This window comes from Lotus japonicus, chromosome 5 (assembly GCF_012489685.1).
Source record: "Lotus japonicus ecotype B-129 chromosome 5, LjGifu_v1.2".
Lineage (NCBI taxonomy): Eukaryota > Viridiplantae > Streptophyta > Magnoliopsida > Fabales > Fabaceae > Lotus > Lotus japonicus.
This window is the reverse complement of record NC_080045.1, coordinates 66,208,576-66,230,132: the sequence shown is the minus strand read 5'-3', so window position 1 is coordinate 66,230,132 and position 21,557 is coordinate 66,208,576. Positions and strand designations below refer to the sequence as shown.

Sequence of the window (21,557 nt, the reverse complement as noted above, 5' to 3'; positions counted from 1 at the left end):
CAAAAAATTCCTTGTGATTTGTTTATCCATAGTGGTTGGATTAGGTCTTTTCTTGGGTCTTTTGATTGTGATTTTCTCCACTTTTTAATTTACATTATCAAATGACTAAATTATCACTATCAAATGCGTAGATCAACTGACACAAAGTTATTTTAATTTTAGTAGAGATTTTGAGTTAAAGTTACTGTGAATGCAGCTGCGGAAAATATTTAGTAGAGATAATTTTATCGTTCTTAGAAGTCATACCCGAGTTAAACAAAATTGAGATACTTTGTGATTTGGAATAAAATGACTAAATCACCCTTTGCTATTGTGACCCCTCTGATTGTGACCTTCAGTTAGGACCAGCCAGCCATTGCATTGCATCATTGCATGGTGCATATGCAACAACTTAGCATGAAGCACCACAACCCAAGTCAGCCAAACACAGCAAAGAGAGTTTCAGAGCCTTTTTTTGCCCTTTCCATGTCAGTGACCCTAAACGGTAACAGTACAGTGCACTCTGCCCCTCCCCTGAATTTCAGACAAACAGTGTCATTTATTCACCACCCCTCACCCAATCTCAGGTGTTTTCCTCACTTTATTACAAAAGCAAATTACAAAACCCAAAAAACAAACAAAAACATCGTCCCTTAACATGTTGACTTCTTTGATTATTTCTCTAATCACTTTAATTATAACTTGTTTGGATAATTGGCGCCACATAATTTTAAGTCTATTTGGACCAGCCGGGTTACAATTGATTTTGAATGAAATTGATTTCAGTAAAGTGAGTTAATAAAGTGATTTATGTTTGAATACATTCATGGAAAAAATAATTTTAGTGGGGTAATTTAGTGAAACGCAGTTGTAAAATCTCACATTTAATTATGTTCAACACTGAGCTTCTTTACAAAATTGATTCTAGGATTAAGCAAATTACAAAACCCAAAAAACAAACAAAAACATCATCCCTTAACATGTTGACTTCTTTGATTATTTCTTTTAATCACTTTAATTATAACATGTTTGGATGATTGGTGCCACATAACTTTAAGTCTATTTGGACCAGCCAGGTTACAATTGATTTTGAATGAAATTGATTTCAGTAAAGTGAGTTAATAAAGTGATTTATGTTTGAATACATTCATGGAAAAAATAACTTTAGTGGGGTAATTTAGTGAAACACAGTTGTAAAATCTCACAATTAATTATGTTCAACACTGAGCTTCTTTACAGAATTGATTTTAGGATTAAAATTAAATCTCTGAGTTGGTTTCCAAACATTTAAGTTATCATTCCAAAGTGATTTACTAAGTGAGAATTAATTTTTACGAATTCGTGTCGATCGAAGTCAGTTGTATTGGCTTAGAGTCGGCTAAACCATTACTAAAATGTAGTGTTGGTGGCATGACTTACGCTATAACTATAAGTCAGCCTTTGTCCATTTAACATGAGAGCGTTAGTTTTTAACTACTTAGAATCCGACGCTAATTAGCGCTTTCTTTATAGTGCAAATGTATGCTTGGTCTTGGAAATCATGCTACAATTAATTTTGAAGCCATAATCAATCTCGTTAAGAAACTTTTGTGAGTAGCTTTTAGATTTTATAATTGATTCTAATAAAAAGGAAAGTTGACTCAAAATGCTAGAAAGTAGTATCACTTTAGAAGCTACTACATTTTACTGCATTTCCACATAAGTGATTAAAGAACAATTACCAGGTCATCACCAAATACGTTACTGGTCTAATTTCTTTCACCAATGCTTGTTTATTCTCTCTTGACAGTTTTAGACTTTATTTTTCACTGTCCTTTTTCAATTTTTTTTTCTCTGTAATTTTTTGAAATTTCTCATATATTTTTGTGTGATGGTCCAGTGGGGTTGGGTGATGAGTGAAAGTTTGTCTGAGAGTGAGTGAGAAGATACGAAATAAGAGATAGAGAGAGAGAGTGTGGCGTAGCTGTTTCATGCTGCTTTCACACTTCCTATGTCGTTATGTGACTCAGGATTGGGTCCACCGACCGTAGGCCTTACCCTCTCTCTATCACTCTCTCTCTCTCCCATGAAATTTTTTCATATTTGTAAAAAGAAAATTCATTGATTTATGACAAGAGAGAGGTGAGCAAAATCTGGAATAAAGCTTTTGAAGAGGAAAAAAAGGCAGAGAATAATAAAGAGAAGAGCAAAAAAAAAATGCCTTGTGTATATGTGTTGGTGTATCTGCATGACACCGAATCACTAGTGAAGAAACTCTGTTGTGGTGATGTTATTATTTTCCCTTCCTCAAATTTCTTCTCATTTATAACAAGCCAACCTCAGCACAAGGAAAAAATTTATATCAAGTAGTGAGAATTCAATTCATCACACCATGGTGATGGTGGGGTTGATTAATTCTATTTTTGCTCTTTTTCTTCATTCATCTTAGATAGTACTAGCTAGCTTGCTCTTTCTTCATCTTTTGTTGTTGATTTACAAGAATTCTCTATTAATCTTGATAAGTTCTGTGAGATTAATTGGGGGTGTGAATTGAAGAGGACTACTCATGCATGTGGGTTTTCCAGAATTCTGATTGAAGAAGAAGTAGAAAGAAGGTTACTTAATTACTACTGTAAGAGATATGGCAGCATCGTCTTCCTCAGCATCACTCTTTGGATTCAGAGAAGAGGATAATCAGATGAACCAACAGCAGCAACATTCCCTGGTGGCAGCAGCACCATCCTCTTCAGCAACTCCATCTGCACCACCACCCCAGAAGAAAAAAAGAAACCAACCTGGAACACCAAGCAAGTATCTCAATTTTATCAGAAAAAAAGATCTATCTCTTATATCAATGACAATTTTTTTTCTTTCATAGATTTTCTCTATTTTCACTCCACAAAAACATTTTCTGGGCTACCATTTTTTCTTCATTTTATATAAACGGGTTCGGATCCTCTCCAGCAACAAGTCTCTCTGCAGCCTTTCTCCTGAACAATTTTAACCATTGATTCTCATAGCTAATTATGAAAATTAACTTATATTTTTTATATGTCGCAGAGGCAGCAGAGAATCTGAATCCAGATATGAAACCCTAATTAATTTTTAAGAAGTTAAAATGTATTGGAATTCAATTCAATGGGGGATGTTTAGGAAATCTTTGTCTTCAAGCTTTGTCAATTTGTTTTATTTATTTATTATTGTTGCCTTGTGAATTTTGTAATAATTTGTTTTGTTTTGGCATTTTTCCATGGAAACAGATCCAGATGCAGAGGTGATAGCACTATCTCCCAAGACCCTAATGGCAACAAACAGGTTCATATGTGAGGTGTGCAACAAAGGGTTCCAAAGGGAGCAAAACTTGCAACTCCACAGAAGAGGACACAACTTGCCTTGGAAGCTTAAGCAGAAGACAAACAAAGAGCCAAAGAGAAAGGTTTATCTGTGCCCTGAGCCCACATGCGTCCACCATGACCCTTCAAGGGCTCTGGGCGACCTCACAGGGATCAAGAAGCATTACTCTCGCAAACATGGTGAGAAGAAGTGGAAGTGTGACAAGTGCTCCAAGAAATATGCTGTTCAATCTGATTGGAAAGCTCATTCTAAGACTTGTGGCACCAGGGAATACAGATGTGACTGTGGCACTCTCTTCTCCAGGTAACTAATTCTTCTTCAATTAACACCACATCAAGTTACTCTTTTATTTCTCCAAACGGTTAAATGTTTTTTACTAACTAAGCTAGCGTTTTCATCATGCAATTTTTGGTATGTCTAGCTATAGGCTAGGCTAATTCCAAGAATGGTAATAAGCAGCTGAAGGAAAGAAAAAGCTTTGTTTGGTTTTGGCTTGTTTGGGGTTTGGGTTAGGGCTTCATTAGATTCCTTACAGCGTGTTTGGATTGTCAGTTGACATATAATCCAAAACAGTCGGAAGCTACAATTTCTACTACTTTGAAGTTATGATCAATTTTGAAGGGAAACTTATGTATGTCCGTATGTAGTTTCTGGGTTTTACAATTGATTTTGATAGCAGGAAAACTGTTCCAAATATTCTAAAACCTTGTTTGGCCGGATAAACTTCTCTTTCATCATAGTCAATTATGAAACCCAAAAAACCACTCACAAAATTAGCTTCTCCATCAAATTTATTGTGGTTTCAAGAATCAACAAATATGCACTAATTATCAAAGCTTTTCCGTAAAGTTGACTCTGACTTCAGAATCAATTATTGAAACTTTTTCAAACATGCACTAGTAGTTTTTCCCATAAGTGATTATGAGAGTAGCAATCGATCACATGACCAAAAATGCTAATAGTGATGAAAAGGCCTTAGATGCTTTTCTTTATGTGTTTGTGTTTGGTTTCATTCCAATTGATTGATTAAGATTCTGTCCTCTCTCTTCTCGTATGGTTTCCTTTGTCATCTTACGTGAAATAATAATATTGGATGGAAGAAACATCCCCCCACGTGAATCTATCACTGGAAACTGCCTTGGTCGTAGGGGTTTCAGAAAAACAAACACACACGGAGGAACAGCAACCATCAAAAAGCATAATGGAAAAAACACTTCACCTTTTTCATTCATTTTACCTCGAAAACAGTGCTGTTTTTTTCTGATCTCGATCAATTCTTTGTGTTTTTTTTTCTCTTCCTGTTCACGTGTTGCTATGCCATGAAGAGAGGAGAGAGAGTGTGTTTGTGTGTGGTGTTCTGATATGTTGTTGTTAGCAGCTTTGTTTTCTTCTGGGTTGGCTAGATGTGTACAGTACTGTGCTCTTGCAGGTGCACCTTTTCATGATAACGTTAGGGCCTATTCATGGATTCAACTCCTCCCTCTCTCTTTCTATTTCTTGTCTACTATTTTTCTTTCTTTTCTTTCCAAAAATGATTTGAGATTCAGCATATTTATACAGAAAAATTACAGGTAGTCAAAATCATGCATAACAGAAAAAACTTTAGTTCCTTTGCTCTTAATTTTATGCTCTTAATTTTATTTATCATGATTTTGATTTCATAGTGAATTTTTACCGTTTACCCAATCAGACACTTAATTTAAAGGAATCATGCTGAATGAATAACATGTTTAGATAAGTTTTTCTCTTATTAAAAACAATTATGACACTCATAAGCTAATTCTTGTAAGCTTTTTCTCAAAACTAATTTTAATTTGTTAATTATGTAATGAACATATATGAAGTGCCTAATGAATGTTCATGATTGAATATAAAGTATGCACATTTTGGTTGAGAATTTTGATTTGCCTATATAAGAGTCAACCTCAGCCTAGTTTTAGCACAAGTAGTCACACGATCCTTTTCAACGTTGAATACATTCTTTGGGTTCCATTTATTGAACACCCAGTCTATACATTTGCCCTTCTTCCTTCATTGATTGGTTTTTTTTTTGTAGTTAATTCTGGTGAAATATTCCACCCTGCAAGCGTTTATGTTACTTATGTCTTTATAGGAATTTTTAGTAAACTTCTTAATCACTTGCAGAGTCATTCACATTATTATTTTATCTGGCTACTAGTTTCAAAAATATACGCAAGTATTTGTCCTCAGGTTAATTAAGATTTTCACTCTTTTATCTGGATGTGTATATTTTTTTACGTGATTAATTAGCTTTTTTTTGTCTTTTACTTGGAAAAGCCAAGTTCTCCTCCTAGTAATCTATGTATACTTCAGTACATGTGATTACAGTTTTACACATCACTTATAATTTCATGTAATGCCGCTTTTCATGTATCAGTAAAACATTTTATTTTTCCTACCAGTCGGTCTCTGCTGACAATGACACTATAGATTAATTTCATAATTATCAGTTGTAAGCATATAGTTACGAAAATAATCAAGATTTGTAATATCATAAAAATAATAATTAGGGTTTGATTAAATTTGGAATTGTAATTACTGCAGGAGAGACAGTTTCATCACCCACAGGGCCTTCTGTGATGCATTGGCACAAGAGAGTGCAAGACAACCTCCAAACCTGAGCAGTGCCATTGGCAGCCATCTATATGGGAGCAGCAGCAACAATATGGGGTTAGCCTTATCCCATGTGGGACCTCAATTGTCCAACATGCAACCATCAGACCTAAACAACAACAACCAGTCAGCTGAGCTCTTGCGGCTCGGTGGCGCGGCCGGTCGGACCGGAGTGCAATTTGACCAAATGTTCCAAACAAGCCTTGGCCCAGCCTCCTTCAGACCTACACAGCAAAGCGTGGCCTCCTTCTTCTTGCCTCATGAGTCGAACCAGAACTACCACCATGATCAGCAGCAACAACAACAAGGGTTGGTGCAGCAAAACAAGTCGTTTCAAGGGCTAATTCAATTGTCTGAACTCAACAACCACCACCATCACAATCACAACAACAATTCTCCATCAGGTTAGTCATCACAGACCTAGGTTGATGATGAAAAATGGGGCAATTAAGAAAAAAATATCTTCATAATATAATAAAATTTACCTTCTTAAAAAATCATACTTTAATTATCTGATTTGTTTTCTCAATTTTAAAAACAATTTTTAGAAAAAAAATTAGAATGCTGTTTTTCAAAACTAAAATCATGCCCTAACTCTTTCAATTAATCTCACCTACCATTTCAGGTGGTGCCAACAACAACAGCCTCTTCAACCTTCCATTCCTTTCAAGCAACAACAGCACCAACAGCAGCAACACCTCCTTCTCGGACCACTTCAATGAAAATGGTAGTGTCAACGACCAAGCCACCAATTTCTTCACCGGCAACGTGATGGGTGGCGGTGGCGGCGGCGGTAGTCATCAGCAGCACCACCAAACAACAGCAACAACCTCCGCTGCTCCTTCTCTGTTCAGCACATCCCTCCAAGCCAACAACAGTGCAATGGCTCACATGTCTGCAACTGCACTCCTTCAGAAAGCTGCTCAATTGGGTACAACTTCAAGCAACAGCACCGCTTCTCTGTTGAAAAGCTTTGGAAGCTCTTCCTCTAGCAGTGCACCCAAACCAATGGCTGGTGCTGCTGCAAACTATGGCGGCGTCGGCGTCGGTATGTTCAACGAGCAGAACAACCTGCAGGACTTGATGAACTCGTTTGCTGCGGCAAGTGGCAGCGGCGGCCATAACAATGTTTCCTCCATGTTTGAAACTGGGGGGTTTGAGGCTTATGATCGTGCAGGTGGTGTGAGTAGGGATCAGCAGAAGATGCAGGCGGCGATGAGCATTGGAGGGTCTGATAGGCTGAGTACTCGTGATTTTCTTGGTGTTGGTCAGATTGTGAGAAGCATGAGTGGTGGTGGACAAAGAGAACAGCAACATGCTTTTAATGCTTTGGAGGCAGAGAGAAATGCTGCTGCTGCTACAGCTGCGCCGTCAGGGCAATCTTTTGGAGGTGGTGGAGGGAATTTTCAGTGACAAAGCAAATCATCAGAAAGTAATTGAGAACAAAGGTACGTTTATTACTATGTTCTAGTTTCTACACACACATTCACATGTAACTTTTTGTTTTCATCTATTACGTGCATGTTTGAATACACAATGCAAAATTATAGTGGAGCTAAAATTACGGTGGACAATCACAAAAATTAACTGAGGTTACTTTTGTTGTCCACTATAATTTTAGCTACAATATAATTTTCTTGTGTGTTGTCAATTATAATTCTAAATTCAGATATTTAAGTAATTTAACAATTTGATTAAGGTTGAATAATTCATATATTTCATTAAGATGAAACTATTCTAAAACTCAAATTTCTTATGCTCGTAAATTTAGTATTTTCTTAAGTACATTGAATTATATGATATATCATGTTTAATTTGTCTTTGTAGTGCTATTTTTCTTATCCACCTTGATATATTTATATTCAACTTTTCTTAAAATTTATTTTTACTATTTTTTTATACTTTTCTTTTATTTCTATTCCATCACTTATCATATTTATCATTTTTCATCTACTCTCCCTATGTCTCTGTAAAAATGTACCTAGAAGGAGTGTCAACACAATATTTTTCTTTCCTTATTCAACTAGTCAACATGAGTTCAATGACCTTATTATAAAATGATTATTGTTGTGATCAAGGAATGATTTTCCTTGATGGGTGTGTTTCTAGGGAGGGGTTAGTAGTAGTAGTACTGTTTAATTATTCAATGATGAGGTTTGAGGACTCGATAGATTCTTCCTTTTTTTTTTTCATTTCCAATTTCTTGAAAAAGGGAGTGTGTGCTCTGACAAGCTGTCTTGCATGGGGAGGACAGTGACGTTCTGCACCATTTTGTTTCTTCTATTGTCTTCTCCTTTTCATTTTCTTTCATTTTTGGATATATTTTGAGTTGGCAGAGTCACGAGTGCGATTTACTGGTGGGCTGCGTTGCCGAATAAATATCCTTCTGCTCTTATCGACATCTCATTGCCACATCATATATATTCTATAAATAATATATAAAAATACTAGTAACAATGTTAAAATCATTTTTACCATTTTTTATAGATAATTTGACCCTTTTTTATAATATTTTCTAATGCTTTTTTTTTTCTTTGACTTTTTGCAGGGATTTCAGCTTGTTCCATTGACTGTCAAGCTCATCTAGTAAAGGCTTTTGAGATCAGCATTTGGGAAGCATGGGAATATCTGGACTTTATTATTAATAGAACAACAAAAAATTAGACTTCAACATTAGGCTTCTTCTTCAACTCCGTTACATTGGGATAAAAAAAAATCGTTAATATTTCTGCTCCTCCCCCCGCTACAACTTTATTTGGATTATGAACAAAGTAGCTTCAAGTTTTTCATGTTTAATTTAATAGATTTTGTTATTGGACAAATGCATTAGTTATTGCATCCGTTATGACTGAACAATTTTTTTGCTTTACATGCATAAATAATGTGTATGGATATACTCTAGATTTTGATGAGTTCGTGATAAAATATTATGCTAGCTTTAGGGGGCTTCAAGAATCTTCTTTGTTGAAATAACAAAATTCTATTAATAATATTCATTAGGTTTTTTGGTCAAACTTAAACCGGTCTGATAATTTTTTTATAATCAATTGAAAGTGTTATTTTGGGCAAAGTATAGAGAGGGTGTGAAATTTTTGGACAATAATTATTTATTCACACCTCAAAATGAGGTGGAATGAGGTGGAGGAAGAGAGAGATAGGAAGAAAAGAAAAAGTACGAGTGAGAAAGTATAAGATGTGATAGATGATAAGAGGAGAGAGATAGAAATAAAAATAGTGGAAATGAAGTGTATAAATAAAGAGATGTGTATATATCATTACCCATTTTTGGACCACTTATTGTGTCAATCTAGAATCTAGTGGTGTATACAATATATAGCCTTTTGAGTCGTGGTTCTGGTTCAACTAGTCTCTTATCTCTTGACTAATTGGACTTTGGGTCTCTCTATAATTACTCGCCTGATTTTCTTGAATAATAGCTATGTTTCGTTTGTCAAAGAACATTGTGATATTCTTTAACAATCATATATATTATTGGGGATGGCTATTGCAAACAACTTGTACTTGACTTTGTTTTGCCTTTTGTTTTAGGGTACATGGACTTGTCTTTTTCAGTCATGTGCTAGACTGTCTTTTAATTCATGCGGCTTGGATCTGGGGCTTGTGCTCCAAATTGAACTTGGCTTTGTTGTATGCATGCAACCTTTTGTTCTTTGAAGATATATGTTTTGTCAAACCTTTTAGATATACTTAAAATTAATTAATCTTGATTTGGTTGAACTTGAATCCATATATATGATCTTAATGATATTGGTTGAATTTTCAAAATTATACTTGTTCGGTTTTACCTGCAAAATGTATGGCGGTATGGGTAGAGGTGTCAAAATTGACTAGCCCCGACGAACCAGTCCGAATAGCGCAACCAAAAACTTGGGTTAGGCTACTAAAATTCGAGCCCGGTCTATATTTGGCTCTGCTCATCCCGACCCAAAATTTGACCGGTATGATGCAGGGCTAACCGATATGGTCTAGGTCGGTCTGCTAACCTGATTTTATTCTAAAAAATACAATTAAGAATAAAGAATGAGAGTAATAGTAAAATATTACTCCTTTTTCTATTTTTATGTTTTCATGAATTAGAAAAATAATTTTTAACCTCAAAAATTTATTTTGTAATTTTTGTAATAAAGCAATTACCCATGGGCCATAGGTCATCCCGTTTTAGCCAGTAGCCTGTGGAGGATTGAGCTGGCAAATTATTGTCTCAGCCCAACCTAGCCCAAAAATATGTTGGACCATTGCAGGCAGCCAAATTTGAAAACCGTGGGTGCCAATAATGGGGTGGGAGCAATTGTGGTGATGTGAAGGGTGTGTTAAAGGTGAAGAGGGAGCAATTCATCTTAATAGGTTTCATCAAAAGATGTACTTATTTTAAAGATGAAAGAAATTATTATACATTTATACCATTATATTTTTCATGGACAGTTAAAATATCAAGTCACCTTCCAATTACTTTTAATCTTGATTATTTCTTATATGAAAATTATCTTCACACTGAACTGTCAAATGGGCCTTGAGCCTCAGTCAGACATTGAAGTCCTATATCTTGACCATAATTTATACTGTCCACTATTAAGTAGGGACTTATCAAAACTAACACCACACCACCCACCAAATAAATAAGCTAGCCACATACACACAACCATGTTTTTTATCAAATGATTTCCAACTAGTAGTTGGTAATTGCAAAGAAAGGAGCAAAAAATAAGGGGGAAAATAGTAAAAACAAAATTTGAATTTCTGAACCTCTGTTTGCTTTTGTTTTAAAGATTTCACCCACACCTTGACATCATATAGCAAAAATATGCAACCACGGTGGTTGTCCACAGTTAAAGACGAGTGCACTCATGTAATGTTTTTTCTCAAACACTGAAACCTTTAGTCCTCAATTCCAACTTGACTGAATGTAGCAAATATGACATGAGAATCTATTATAGAGTACAACTTAGCCACACGTGTAGCAATGCTAGTAACATCCACCACAAAAGGTTCAGTGCAAAACTAGTAAATAGGAGTACATGCAGGAAGAATAGGAAACAAATGCTGAAGAGAGCAAATCGCACTAAAGGAAATCATAGGCGACTTATCACAGCTTCCACCTCAGCGGGTGTATAGAGATGATATGTTGGAGAAACCTTGGCAATGTCCACGTTGTTGGGAGTAACCTGAGATGGAAAAAAAAATGCAAAAGCAACAAGTTAGATTTTTTTTCCATTCCATTTCAGAGGGAAAGGCAAACAATTAAAAGTACATGCATTTAATTTGAACCTTACCTTCTCTTCCATAACCTGTTTCAGAATGGATAAAGCAATAGTCTCAGCTTCTTGAAGAGTTAGTTCCTGCACAAAATGATAAATTAAGACCAAATTTTCTTGTTTTCATTTCATGTTAATGTTAATGGCTCTAGCATGAAAGATATCATGTCTGTTCATCATCATCATTGACAGGGTTTGTTTGATCTTGTGAATTAATGAAGCATTAGGTAAATATTGATTTTTTTTAGATTTCATATAAAATTAATTAATTGTTTGATTAGTGTTATAACCCTTAGATATGTTATTTATAATGTGATATTAAGGTAATTATTGTATAGCATGTTTTCATTCTTCTCTACCTACCCTGTCAAATATGAAGTCTACTCATGTCTTCATGTTTCACTCCTGTATTTACTTTCCAATCCCAGCCAAGTATAATTTTACTGTTATAAGCAGGATAAAAAGTTTGGAAACAACCCACTGAAGAACATAGATACCTTGTTGTATTGTTCTTGCAGAGAACTGTCAGCACCTTCTGATCCTGAACCAATGGCTTTTGCATTGCATTGCCAAAATGTGCCAGACGGATCAGTATAATATCTGCAAATCAGAACATTTGAATTCACTAGTTCAGTAAAGCTATGTTCGGAAAGTGGTTTGCAAACCAGGATTTGATTCAACAGGAAAGCAACTTCAATTTGCTTTAACTCAAACCATGGTATTAGACTCAAAATTATGTTCAAATGTAAGTCAATGTGACTTTGCAATATATGTTGTTTGGGGATGAAACTCAGTTTACACTTACCAAACTAAGGTTTGGAAGATGCAAAATGCAACCTAAACATGCGCATAGATAAGAAGCCCAGAATGAAAAGGCATAGGAACATGACCAGCAGGAGTAGACTAAACAGCACCATCCAGTTACTAAAGTAATGGAGCCCAGGCTTTAAAAACAAAATATCCATGCAGTGTATTTATTTTATGTTTAAACAATAATCTGCAATAATGCATCTCTAACATACATGAACAGCGAGAAAATTGTTTACGCTTAAGGTAGAAAAAGTGCTTGCTACCATGAACTAGTTTGAATGAGGAAGCTAAGAGGTCAATTATATATGCTTTGCTATGAGAATTGAACTTGCAGGGTAGACGGCTAAACCAAACAGAAATAAATGTGTGTACACCACAAATCCATGTTAAGAGGAGGTATATTGCTGAACCTAAAACAACTTCTCTACCTCTCTCCATCATATCAACCACCACATCCAACACTTCTCTCCTCTTATCTCTCTCTTTGTTGTACAAGTATTTGCATAAAGTAATTGTTAAGACAGTTTAATCTAAAAATAATGATAAGAAAAGGTGAGGACGTACTACATGGCAAATATCGTTAACAATTATTTTTTGAGAAAGGAAGAATTAAGAATAAACAAAATAGAGAGAGTGGAAGACGTAACAACAGAAGAGGATATCATGAATCATGATAGTTAAAATGGCAAGTTGACGCATAAGGTTGTACAATATTGGGCACCCAGATCAATCCCAATCATGCTTTGGAACTCAATTTCGCGGAATCTATGTTTAAAATCATAAGTCAGTGGGATCCTATCGTGTGTACTACAGACTAGTTTTTCCAACACAGCCCCAAGACCCCCAGTACCTGACCTGGCTCCATCTAAAAGCATAAATGACCCATTTGAACATTTATGGCCTATTTTGTAGTTTTTTCCTCAATTAATCAAGTCTACAAGTGATTACTCATGAACCGCTCTCTACATAAGGTGATAAGAGTAACTAGAAAAATAAATAATTGATTCATTTTCCCCCCAGAATTCCTGTCTTTGTTCACCGATCCCCAGAGAGAAAACAAACCATAAGATACAAGGAACAAAAACCATCATTTCAAAAAAGATCACCAGTATCATAGATTCAGAAAAACAAACCTTTAAAGCAATCATTGGTTGAATACAGAAAACGAGTAACAGGGGTGACCCCATCATATTACAAACAAGTAGCAATTGCTTAGAAAGAATGGAAACTTACAGACTAGGTCCATTCTCATCATGGCCTGCAATGAGGAGAGACACTCCAAATGGTCGAGACTGCCAAAGAGAAAGATATGGTATAAGTTAGAATGCTAACAGGATGGTCTACTGCTGCAGGACCACCAGAGTTTAGTATTTTGTACAGAAGGAAAAGGTTTACTGGCACATGTATATGAAAGCACCTTACACAAGGATTTACAGCTTTACTTAGAAATGTTATGTATTCAAAAGTTGCTGTTGAGATGTGGACATGTAGGCACTTGGCACCCATAATTTTGAAGTAGTAAATAACATGAACTCTTTTTATATCTCTAATTTTTTTTTTTTTGATAGGCATTTTTATATCTCTAATTAACATCCATTATGCAGGGTCAGCTACATGGATTAAACGATGCTATCATGAATCAGTTCTCGTGATAGACCATATAAACCAAATATCTCTTAAAACAAATGCAATACCTAAATCCTTCATAAGTTGTTTGGCGTTTATCAAAGCATCATAAGCAAGCAAACAAAAAGAGAAATGAATATCAAAACTAAGAAGTTCTTTACCATGGACTCTTCATCGCCTTCACCAAAACGTAAGGCTAGATCACAAAGAGCTTGAGTTGTGGACTCTACAGTCATTGGTTCACCGTAAGAGAACCTATGATTCTGTGAAGAATAAACCAATATAAATCAATCATTAACTAATAAACTACCTAACTACCTAACTACCTAAAATATCCTATAAGGTTCACATTACCTGAGTTTCAACTCGTGCATGCTCAACAAGTGTTCGAGCATCAGCAATCAATCCACTCATTGCACAACCTATATGCGCATCAATTTCCATAATTTTCTCCACACTGCTAGGCTCCTGAAAGAGAAAAGTTTCAAGCAACCACATAAATCACAGTGCAAAGAAGAAGCGATTACACCAAGACGCTCATGTTTATAAAATCCAGATGAACTATAAATTAGATTAATATCGTTAGAGATTCTGAGGTTTATTGCAAGTACAAATCCAAAGAGCAAACGATTAAGCCTTTAACCACCGAAGAAAAGTAGATCTCTTTTCACCAAAAACAAAATGAATAATAGAAGGAGAAAAGAAGATCAAAGTAAACATTTTTCAAAGTATGTGACAGTAAGCACAGCACACATTAACTATCTAAGATGAACATCAAAGTTCAAGATTCATAAGTACATCTATAAAACAACAGGATGGCCCCAAAGTTCAATTTATATGAAGCACAACTGTGTCAACAATCGATATTCTCCAAATGCACCTTAATCACTTTTAACACAGTCAAACTGTATACTTATAGCTAACAGTACTAGCACATTTGTGTGCAGAAGTGTCACAATAAGACTATAAAACTCCACTAATGTAGTTGCAAATTACGTAAATGGAACAAAACCATACCAGCAGCGGTGAAGTAATACGCTTTTCAACTGCAAGGACAACACCCTCTTTCGTCTTCAACCCAATAGCAGTTGATCCCAGCTGCAATCCAATAGAAACCCATTTATAAACACAAAAATACCAACACAAGTACCAACATTTGATTCCAAAGAAAGAAAAGGTAGCACTAAAGTTACAATTTTCCATACAAATCCGCCAAAAACAATGAAATTCTGAATGAAAAAACTTCTCACAGCTGCGAACCCTTTTGTTCTCTTACAGATTCATAAAAATAGAAGAAAAGGGAGAGAGATCGTGAGGGAGAGGCATACCTTAATGGCTTCAATTGCATATTCAACCTGAAACAAACGGCCTTCAGGGGAAAAGGTGTTGACTCCTCGGTCATACTCAGTCCTAATTCACACACACAGACATACCCAATATCAATTGAACGAACAAGCAAACAAGAAACCCTAATAGATTTTGGGGAGAACCCATTTTTCTGCTGAATCAAGCGAGATGAAAAAACCCTTAAATGCAATTTTTTTACCAGTTTCGAAGAAAAGAGGGAAAGAGGGGTTTTGTACCTTGTGAGAAACATGGTGGATTCGATTCGATGAAATCACTGCTGCAAACAATGGAGAAGGAGAAGAGAGATTAGAATGAAAGCGCAAAAGAGAATGAATGAGAAAGTTTCGATTTGAGATTTACCAAAAAGAGAGGAACTGGGTTTTGCTTGCTTTCTGAGACTACTGATACTGACTGTGGTTTGTGAAGGGAAGAGAGAGGGGTTTTGCTTATTAGGCTATTTGCTATTCTTTCTTGTTCAAGGGGCATTGTAGAAAAATAAAACTAAAAAAATTATGGATCTAAATTCTAAAGTGAAATTTAATTTGTATGTAATTATATCCATCATTTCACCTTTTTATCGTTTTTAATTTCATTTTAATTGTAATGTTGGAAAATAGTGAAACCTGAATAAATGTTTATGTAAAAACTGTGAGTATGTACTTGGTTGAAATAATGGTTTAACACTTCGTCTCTTAAGTGATTGAGGTTCGATTCTCAACTTTTGCGAATGAAAAAAAAATTATTAATGCACTGCCAATGGGTCATGTGAGAAATTAGTTTCATGATTATTGGCAGCATCCATTGGTGGCTGTAGCTTTGGCTCTTTAATGGAGACTTTCATTGGTGCTTGATTTGGAGATTGAAAGAGCGTGTTTTGAGACTGATGTGGCACAGGTAGTTTAGGGGGATAGTTGTTATCACTCAAGATTGCAAAATGTTGGCTTCTTAGTTTAGAAAGGTGAAGTTTGTGCACGTCAAGCGTCAAGTATAAATAATGTAACACATACTTTGGCCTCCATTGTTGTTAATTATCCATGTAATTTGTGGTGGGATGATCTCCTTTTGATGTAGCAAACACTGTCTTTGTAGATGGTGTTTTTTCAAGTTAATATTTGAGTAATTTTATTGTTCGTCATTTAATTTTTCAAGTGTAATCAAGAAATTAAATTAAAAAACTACAAACCTAAACTTTAATTGGGGCGATTGTAATAATAAAGAAAGATAGGCCCCAACCAGTAACATGTAAGTAATCTTAACCGACCAATATAAAACGAATAAATCCAATGGAAATAAGTATAAGCGTTAGCGACTAACGCTTGTACCTTTGGGCTTGACCCTTTTGAATGAAAATTTCAAACTTTGTCAAAAAATGGCAATGGATATACAAGTATGATGCAAGACCCGCATGCTATTGCAAATTGTCGTTCATGTAAGAATATGTTCATACTTCATAGTATGATGTGAGATTTCATAGTATAAATTAAGGATATTTTTGTCTTTTTAAAAGTTTTTAATGAGTGTCATGTCCTATTCTCTTTGGTTCCACCCTTTTTCAGGGAATCAAAATGTACTGTTAGAACAATCTTTTGTCTTGTACCGTTCTATCTTAAAAATGCACCAAACAAGGAACAAAACAAATATGTCTTGTTCCGCCCCGTTCATACACGTCTACCAAACGCTACCTATGAGTTGGATTATTCCAATCTACAGACCCACATCATACATCTAGAAGAAGGATAAAGAAATAATGTAATTTTTTTGTCAAAAGAAATAATGTATTGTTTTTTTTTTTTGTCAACGAAATAATGTATTATTGAAATTTTTTTTTTTGGTATATATGAAAATGGTAAGGAAAGTGTGAAAGAGATCGTGGGCTCTGTCGGATTATACAAATGACCCATTAAAATTATTCTGAGCTGAAACTCTTATATTGCACCCATAAAGTTCCATTTTTTTAGCAATACCAAATTGTCATTTTGTAAGCCCAAAGAGACCAAGCCATCGCTTGTGAAACTCATTGTCCAAAAGTCTCTAGCCCATTTCTATGAACACCATTAGGACTTCAACCTCAACTATTTGAAAGGGAACCGGATTGAATTCGTGTGGTAGTAGGACAATCACAAGAGCTACTTCAGGGGTGCAAAGGCATTTCTGCGTTCTTTGCCCCACACTCTCAGACTCTCAGTCTCGTTTAGCTCCTTAGTGTTTTCAGAGTCTAGTAATTATTGGCATTGTTTGATGTAGTGGGACAGGATTGTCTCCTGGACCAAGGTTTTTACCCCACTACCCCTGTACTCATTGTAAAAAAAATGTAAGAATAAGTTATCCACTGACCAAAAAATAATAAGTTATCCGAGAAATCATTCTCATTTCTCAAATAATTAAACATTTATTCTTTTTTTTGATAAAATTAAACATTTATTCAATAAACATTTATCATTTAAAAACTGCTGTCATAGCGTTTAAATACAATAAGTTATTTGTGTTTGAATGGACATATTAAAAATATATCTTATATAAAATAAAGTGTTTGGATCCATTTTTAAATAAGCACTTAAGTAGTTAAGATTAAAGAATTATAAAGTCAAAACTGAAGAACTAAAGTAATTTTATTTTTTCTTCCGATTCACAAAAAAAAAACATTTTTTTAAATATTAATGCCCGAGTCATATTCACACGCATCTCTAAAATTAAGAGTTATTGTATTTTCCAAAAAAAAAACATTACAATTCTAAAGACCAAACCATAATAAAAAAACAAAAAAAATAGAAATTAACATCCAAAACCATGATTAAACATGTAAAAAGAATTCGTTTGTAACGTGTAATAATATTAACAACAAAGTCAGCCGTCTATTTTTTCAATATAAACGCGTGTAAATTTTTTTTTAAATTAAAATATTAAGAATCAGAAACGATTAAAAATAAACTATCGAATGAAAAATTAACATAATGTATGTCATAAAATTATCATTTAAAATATAAAAAAATACAACCACCCATGTTGCATTGTCCAAATTATAATTAACAACAAAGTCACTCCTACAAGTGTTAATTTTTGTGAGGTCCTAAGGCAATTACTTCACGGGCCCAGTGAAACCGGTAGCACTCCGTTCTGTCTACCCATTTGAATGCTGAGTCCACCTTGTCGATCTGTGTTGACCGCAGCCCATGGTCTATTAACAAAGTAAATGCCACGAATGAATTATTCAAACAGCATGATATATAGACACTGCAGTCTGCAAGAATAATGTCTTGAGTCCACACTATAATTACTTGGTTATATCTCTCATTAACATGCATCATCGCAAGTCTCTCTTTTAATTTGAGCGATTATTAACTAGTTCACCATAAACAATATTACTAATTGGTGTTTCTTTATTTCAATGTTTCACATGAAGAAGCTTGGGGTTGTTGTCATGCTCTTTGCATTAATGGTCATTTCATTACCGTATGCTGCAGGTAACCGGGAGGTAGATGCTCTGTTGAGGTGGGAAACCAGCCTTGACAACCAAAGCCATGCTTTGCTCTCTTCATGGACAAGTAACAGTACTAGTCCATGCAATTGGCTGGGAATTGAATGTGATTCCAAATCCATCTCCATGATGAATCTTACAAATGTTGGACTCAAAGGTACACTTCAAAGTCTCAACTTGTCATCACTTCCAAAACTCCACACCATAGATTTAAGCAGCAATTCCTTGTATGGAGTTATACCTCTCCACTTTGGGTTCATGTCCAACCTGAACACTCTTGATTTGTCAATGAATTATCTCTCTGGTACAATTCCCTCTACAATTGGAAACATGAGCAATTTATACTATCTTTACCTTCATACCAACTATCTCACCCGTAGCATTCCTGACGAAGTCGGAAAACTCTCTCTTGTCACAATCTAATTGTTAAAAAATAAACTTATCGGGCCAATCCCACCTTCCATAGGTAACTCGATCAATATGGATATTGTTTGCCTTAGTCAAAATAAACTCTCCGGACCAATTCCTTCCACCATCGGAAACTGGACAAAGGTTAGAAAATTATCTTTCCACTTAAATGCACTTAGTGGGAACCTTCCAATAGAGATGAACAAGCTTACCAATTTGGAAATTGTGCAATTAGATTACAATAATTTCATTGGCCATTTACCTGACAACATTTGTGTTGGTGGAAAGTTGGAAAAATTAACGGCTAGCAATAACCAGTTCACAGGCCCAATTCCAAGGAGTTTGAAGAATTGCTCTAGCCTTATAAGAGTTAGGCTTCAAAAAAACCAATTGACTGAAAATATAACATATGCTTTTGGTGTATATCCAAATTTGGACTACATCGAATTGAGTGAAAACAATTTTTATAGTCACCTTTCACAATAATATATCCCGAGATATACCATCAGAGCTAGGTGAGGCAACAAATTTAGAGGTGCTTAACTTGTCCTCAAACCATATGACAGGAAAAATCCCAAAGGAACTAGGCAACCTGAAGTCATTGATCCAACTCTCAATAAGTTATAATCATCTTTCAGGAAATATTCCCGAGCAACTGGCATCATTGCAGGAACTTAATACTTTGGAGGTTGCAACAAATAATTTGATTTCCTTCATACCAGCACAACTTGGAAGGTTGCCTAAGCTATTGCATTTGAGTTTGAGTCAAAATAAGTTGGAGGGAAGTATTCCTGTTGAGTTTGCACAGTTGAAAATGTTAGAAATATTGAATCTATCACATAATAATCTTTCTAAAGTCATTCCCTCAAATTTTAATGAGATGCTAAGCTTGACAACTATTGATATATCGTACAACCAATTAGAAGGCTCAGTTCCAAACACTATAGCCTTCCAAAAAGCTCCTCCCGATGCCTTCAGAAATAACAAAGGCTTGTGTGGCAATGCCTCTGGCTTGGAGTCTTGCTCAATTTTAAGTGGCAAATTTCATGATCATAAGAATAACAAAATCTTGTTGGCAGTCTTACCCCTTACTTTGGGCACTCTAATACTAGTACTTTGTGTTTGTGGGGTCACATATTTTCTCCGCCACACTTCAAGCGCCAAAAAAGACGAGCCTGCCGAATCACAACCACAAAATCTATTTGCAATATGGAGTTTTGATGGGAAAATGGTGTATGAGAACATTATTGAAGCCACAGAAGATTTTCACAGCAAACATCTCATTGGGAATGGAGTACATGGATCTGTTTACAGAGCAGAATTATCCTCTGGTCTAGTTGTGGCTGTGAAGAAACTTCATTCTTTACCAGATGAAGACATGTCTAATCTAAAAGCTTTTGCAAGTGAGATCCAAGCTTTGACAAAAATCCGACATCGTAACATTGTGAAGTTATATGGGTTTTGTTCACATTCACTACACTCATTTATAGTTTATGAGTTCTTAGAGAAGAATAGTGTTGAGAAGATTCTGAAAGATGATGAACATGCAACTGCATTTGATTGGAATAGGAGGACGAGTGTCATTAAGGCTGTAGCTAATGCTTTATGCTATATGCATCATGATTGCTCACCTCCAATTGTTCATCGCGACATATCCAGCAAGAATGTTCTATTGGATTTAGATTATGTGGCCCATGTCTCAGACTTTGGAACAGCTAAACTTCTTAATCCTAATTCATCAAATTGTACCTCATTTGCAGGCACCTTTGGATATGTTGCTCCAGGTAAATTCCCTTACTATTATGATTTTGTAGTTTTTCTTTGGTGACTATATGCGAGCATAACTACTTTATAACTATTCACATTTCATGTTTGTTTTTTGAATCTTATTTTGCATATGATATTCTTTTCATCTTTTGGTTTGCTACAGAACTGGCTTATACAATGGAAGTGAATGAAAAATGCGATGTGTATAGTTTTGGAGTATTTGCATTGGAAGTACTTTTTGGAAAGCACCCCGGAGATTTTGTATCTTCATTGAGTGGTGCAAGCTCAACACTTGATGTTATGCGTTTGATAGATAAGTTGGACTTCCGTCTCCCTCATCCTATAAATCCTGTTGTCAAGAAGGTGATAACAATAATAAGAATAGCTGTTGCTAGCTTAACGGAATGCCCACGCTCACGCCCGACCATGGTGCAGGTTTGCAAGGAGCTTGTAATGTCAAACGCATCTTCAATGGATTAGTTCCATGGACAATTTAAACCACAAGATTGGGCATCCTCTCCAGACAGCTCAAGTGGTAAAATGAGTTGTGGGTGGGTGGGTGAATTTGGGTAGAATGCATGTCCGTAAAGTCTTTCATGTAAAGTCTTCCATGGCTAGCTGGATGATAAATATTATGTTGTCTAGTTTAAGGAGTGTTTAATATTTATATCAAATTAATTATCTAGCTCTTGATCTCAATCTACTTATTACTGAAAGCTAGTATAAGTTTCCTCAAATGGGTATTGTCTACACATATCATTTTAGATAAAAGTTTAATAATATTTGTATGATAAGATGTCAGGTTTTGGAATAGGGATCGAGCTTAACTAAAACTGGATAACAAACTTAATTATCCCAAACCTATTTAAGAATTCTTGCAAAAGTTATAAACCAGGTTAAAGATT

General features: G+C 35.3%; 3 protein-coding genes across 4 annotated transcripts; 2 read left to right on the top strand and 1 right to left on the bottom strand.

Annotated features, from left to right (window-relative positions):
* The first annotated feature begins 2,081 nt into the window (after positions 1-2,081).
* Positions 2,082-8,802, top strand: LOC130717549 (protein indeterminate-domain 5, chloroplastic-like). Its single transcript, XM_057567803.1, has 5 exons — positions 2,082-2,765; positions 3,219-3,615; positions 5,878-6,350; positions 6,572-7,394; positions 8,495-8,802. Exons 1-4 carry the CDS (start codon positions 2,600-2,602, stop codon positions 7,357-7,359), a joined length of 1,824 nt encoding a protein of 607 aa, XP_057423786.1. The 5' UTR covers positions 2,082-2,599; the 3' UTR covers positions 7,360-7,394; positions 8,495-8,802.
* Positions 8,803-10,701: 1,899 nt separating this feature from the next.
* Positions 10,702-15,482, bottom strand: LOC130718935 (proteasome subunit alpha type-5). Of its 2 annotated transcripts, none has more exons than XM_057569588.1 (10): positions 15,363-15,482; positions 15,239-15,276; positions 14,984-15,065; positions 14,673-14,753; positions 14,010-14,123; positions 13,817-13,918; positions 13,263-13,321; positions 11,717-11,819; positions 11,238-11,303; positions 10,702-11,129 (listed from the first exon to the last, which is right to left on the bottom strand). In XM_057569588.1, exons 2-10 carry the CDS (start codon positions 15,250-15,252, stop codon positions 11,037-11,039), a joined length of 714 nt encoding a protein of 237 aa, XP_057425571.1. In that variant the 5' UTR covers positions 15,253-15,276; positions 15,363-15,482; the 3' UTR covers positions 10,702-11,036. The 2 variants fall into 2 exon arrangements, with proteins under 2 accessions (XP_057425571.1, XP_057425570.1); XM_057569587.1 differs by having other exon boundaries at positions 15,239-15,279; positions 15,363-15,481.
* Positions 15,483-18,250: 2,768 nt separating this feature from the next.
* LOC130717533 (MDIS1-interacting receptor like kinase 2-like) lies at positions 18,251-21,377 on the top strand. The gene is made up of 3 exons (XM_057567778.1): positions 18,251-18,634; positions 19,524-20,669; positions 20,816-21,377. The coding sequence occupies exons 1-3, from the start codon at positions 18,388-18,390 to the stop codon at positions 21,130-21,132; spliced, it is 1,710 nt and encodes a 569-aa protein (XP_057423761.1). The 5' UTR covers positions 18,251-18,387; the 3' UTR covers positions 21,133-21,377.
* Positions 21,378-21,557: the final 180 nt, after the last annotated feature.

What these genes read in the sequence shown, in the direction of transcription:
- LOC130718935 (XM_057569588.1), bottom strand. An exon ending in ATGCAATTGAAGCCATTAAG is followed by an intron (nt 14,754 to 14,983) that starts GTATGCCTCTCC and finishes ATTGGATTGCAG; the next exon opens with CTGGGATCAACTGCTATTGG. An exon ending in AAGGCGATGAAGAGTCCATG is followed by an intron (nt 13,322 to 13,816) that starts GTAAAGAACTTC and finishes TCTCTTTGGCAG; the next exon opens with TCTCGACCATTTGGAGTGTC.
- LOC130717549 (XM_057567803.1), top strand. Translation starts at nt 2,600, where the DNA reads ATGGCAGCATCGTCTTCCTCAGCATCACTCTTTGGATTCAGAGAAGAG. An exon ending in AAACCAACCTGGAACACCAA is followed by an intron (nt 2,766 to 3,218) that starts GCAAGTATCTCA and finishes CCATGGAAACAG; the next exon opens with ATCCAGATGCAGAGGTGATA. An exon ending in TGTGGCACTCTCTTCTCCAG is followed by an intron (nt 3,616 to 5,877) that starts GTAACTAATTCT and finishes TAATTACTGCAG; the next exon opens with GAGAGACAGTTTCATCACCC.
- LOC130717533 (XM_057567778.1), top strand. Translation starts at nt 18,388, where the DNA reads ATGTTTCACATGAAGAAGCTTGGGGTTGTTGTCATGCTCTTTGCATTA. An exon ending in TACAAATGTTGGACTCAAAG is followed by an intron (nt 18,635 to 19,523) that starts GTACACTTCAAA and finishes ATCATCTTTCAG; the next exon opens with GAAATATTCCCGAGCAACTG. An exon ending in CTTTGGATATGTTGCTCCAG is followed by an intron (nt 20,670 to 20,815) that starts GTAAATTCCCTT and finishes GGTTTGCTACAG; the next exon opens with AACTGGCTTATACAATGGAA.